Below are 3,231 nucleotides of genomic sequence, written 5' to 3'. Positions count from 1 at the left end.
GGTTTTGCCGCCTCAGGAAGGGTCCCCCGGCGCGATCCTCCGCTTCGGAGCCCTTCGCCTCGGTGGCTTCGCTGAAATGGCGGGTACACCGGGTTTTAAACCGGGTTTTAAACTGCCGCCGCCCCTCTTATTTTCAAGCTAGCCTGGTACACAGAATACTCACCCACTTCCCCTTCTGGAGGCTACTTTCTGCTCTCTTATCTACTAGGCAGCTATGAAAATGGTGTGTAAATCACAGGCTGCCTTGTCCTATGAAGTCTTCCCTTACATCTCCTTTTTTCCATTTGTGTCTGGGCTTTATACCCTTCGCTGTTTTCTAATGAACTTCCATGCAAGTGCAAGCTTTGGGTTTTATGAGGCTTTATGATAAAACTCAGATGGTTTGGAGCCTGAGAGATTGCGTCTTCATTTTATAAGATCTGCTACTGGAATAGAGGTCATTATAGGATCTCCTCTGGTATTTCTTCTGTGTAGGCCACTAAGAGAATATTACCAATAGAAGCTCTCATTGAAGAGAGTTATTCAGATAGTCATTAAAGTTCCTGAGCTCACTCTACCTGGCTCAGCCCAGATCCATCCCCCCAGGAAGACATCAAAACTATTCTAAAAGCGGATGTGCAGGTCACTCACTCTAAAACTCAACAAAGACAGTTCTTGTGCTTTGTGCCCTCCCACGATGCCAGGTACCGCATCTCTGGCATGGGTGACCTGTGCACTGGGGCGCTAGCGAGAAAGGAGGTAGAGTGTGGGCGAAGCAAGATGGGGGTAACGAGGAGAGGGGCTTCCCTTGGTGGATCTTCCCTGGCATTACAATGCACAGGTAGGTCTGGCCAAACACCAATCAATTAGAAGGAGTGGTGCCTTTTCCACACTTTCCCCAGATAAAAAGATGCAGAGTATTCAAGACTATAAAGAATCTGTCCCTCGAGTGAAGGAGGCAGACAAAGCAAGGCAGAGATATCCTACCTTGCTCATCGAGGAGGATGTTGTCTGGTTTTACATCTCTGGGAAAAGAAGCAAGGTTACAGCAAGATGAAATCTCAGTCAGATCAAGGATGCAACTCAACAACAAAAAACCTGCAACTTTATCTATCAAAAATTAGAAACAAATAAAACAAAAATACCCTAACATGAGACAAGTCCCTTTACGATGGACTAGAAATGTTTTTCCTGGGCAACTGTGCAAAAAAGTGGGAGCATCTGATTTGTTCGGGCATCATTTCTACGGAAAATTAATAACACAAGACTGGGCCTATTTCTGTGAGATCGCTTTGAAACCCAGCCCGGAAGGCGCTTTCAGCCCCCCAGCGAAGTGTGAGGCTTCCTCTGAGTGACGGGGAGCAGGACCAGCAGCTGGAGGGCACCCAGGACTGGCACTGCTGGTGCGGTTTAATGCCGGCAGTTCCCCGACTTGGAGGTACCGATGGGGTTAAGGGCCTCAGTGCAGCAGAGGCAGCATCGCCCACCCCAAACCAGCCATGGGCAGCACGGTGCACGGGCAGCTCCCACTGGCTACCGATTGCGAGGAAGAGACTGTGTGGTTACCTGTGGATAATATGCTGACTTCGTAGGTAGTCGAGAGCCAGCGCCATCTCACAGATGTAAAGTTTGACCATTTCTTCCGTAAACTGAACGTTTTGCTGCAGGTGATAGCGCAGGTCACCACCGAGAAGCAAGTCCACCACCATGAACATGTCCTCCTCGTCCTGGAAGGAGTACCTGCGGGACCGGCAGTGCATGAGCGAGCAGGCTGAGTCTCACAGGAGTCACAAAGCCAAGTCAGGCTTTTTCCCTCTCCTAATTACACAGCTCCTGTGAAAACTGCAAACAGTCCCACTACGAACATATGCCCGCTTCGGTGTTCACACCTTTCTAATTAAGCAAGCGCAACTCAAGATGCTGTCTTGCTTTTTAACCTATTACTACACTAAGCAACGCTTTCTTTGAAGAGGTAAGTATCCCAATTAACTTCCCCCCACTCGCCCTGCCACCATCACCTCCTGAGTGCTGCTGTGTAACCCCACCAGCAGGCAGAGCTGCAGGCAGAGCTGCAGGCAGAGTTGCAGGCAGAGCTCGGGGCTTTGCTAGCAGTCGCTCAGAGAAACTTCGCATTTTCAATTGTGAACAATCTGATAAACATATACTTAAAATATCTCTGCCTATCCTGAAAAAGAATTGGAAAACACAAGTGCTAATTTAACCATAAAACCCAGAAAAAGAGATTTATATTTACTGTAGAGTAAAACGCCTCTCTAAATCTGCAGTGGATCCCACAGGAGACTGACAGCAGTGAGGATACACTACAAAACAACGTTCAATTGTTATATTTGGCGACAGTATTTCTAAGGAAAGAGCATGTGGGATTGTATAATACTTATGAATCACACGCTTCTGCTCTCATCTTAAATGTAGGCTTATTCTAAAAGTATGAGCTGAAAGGGAAAAATTTGCTAAGAGAGCAAGTTTTCTTAAGAATTTTATTATATGTTGGAAAAAAATATTTGCAATTGCTAAAATGCTGAAAAAATAAATATTAACTTATTTGGCTATTCTGGAGTAATGGATCAACAAAATGAATGTAAAGTATTACCGACTTTCACCACTTTGAGTATAAAACTTTCTGAATTTTTTAAAATCTTCCCACCCACCAGCCTGCCGCGCATATGACGTGGCCGGAGAGGGAGGGGACGCCCACGGCCAGCGGGCTGCCCAAGGCTCAGCCTGTCTGGCCATCCGAGGCGTGCAGCTTCCGCGGGAAAAACTGCTGCTTCTGCCCCTCTTCTGCCTCTATGAAATCAGGGAGCCATTCACGAGGCACCAATTCTAGCCTTAAAAACACATTTCAATAGTAACATAACCCTTGCAATATCCAAAGGAGATTACTGTGCACCGTGCATTGCAGATGCACTTCCTTGCATTTTTTACATAATATATCATTTTTGCTTACCCATTATTTTTCAAGTAAGCATGGCCTTTATTCTACGTTTACTATTTTCTCCTTGTGGTTGTGGCTGCACAAATTCTTAGGCAATCTCAAAAACAGCTGGGTTGGAAATGCTGCCTACCTGCCTTGATGACATTCTAAGCCACAGCTGCAGAAGCCTGCCTTTACAAAAAGCCATGCTATCATTTGAAAGAACGCATTTCAAACCATGCCAAAGGTGTGCAAGACACTTGGGGAATAAATCCTAGGCAAAATTTTGAGCAACCCAGGTCACATATACAGTAAGA

The 3,231-nt window shown here is 46.1% G+C and overlaps 1 protein-coding gene across 1 annotated transcript in view; it reads right to left on the bottom strand.

Moving 5' to 3' along the window:
* Positions 1-3,231, bottom strand: part of STK32C (serine/threonine kinase 32C) — a 49,973-nt gene that overhangs the window by 11,582 nt on the left and 35,160 nt on the right. Inside the window, exons 4-5 of the mRNA XM_009326005.1 lie at positions 1,546-1,719; positions 967-1,004 (exon numbers count right to left, since the gene is read on the bottom strand). Of these exons, the coding sequence (XP_009324280.1) occupies positions 967-1,004; positions 1,546-1,719 (212 nt within the window). The remainder of the gene's footprint in view (positions 1-966; positions 1,005-1,545; positions 1,720-3,231) is intronic.

This window comes from Pygoscelis adeliae, unplaced genomic scaffold (genome assembly GCF_000699105.1).
Source record: "Pygoscelis adeliae isolate BGI_AS28 unplaced genomic scaffold, ASM69910v1 Scaffold4, whole genome shotgun sequence".
In the NCBI taxonomy this organism is placed as follows: Eukaryota; Metazoa; Chordata; class Aves; order Sphenisciformes; family Spheniscidae; genus Pygoscelis; species Pygoscelis adeliae.
Note: the sequence above shows the minus strand (reverse complement) of the source record. Positions and strands in the feature narration are given on the sequence as shown.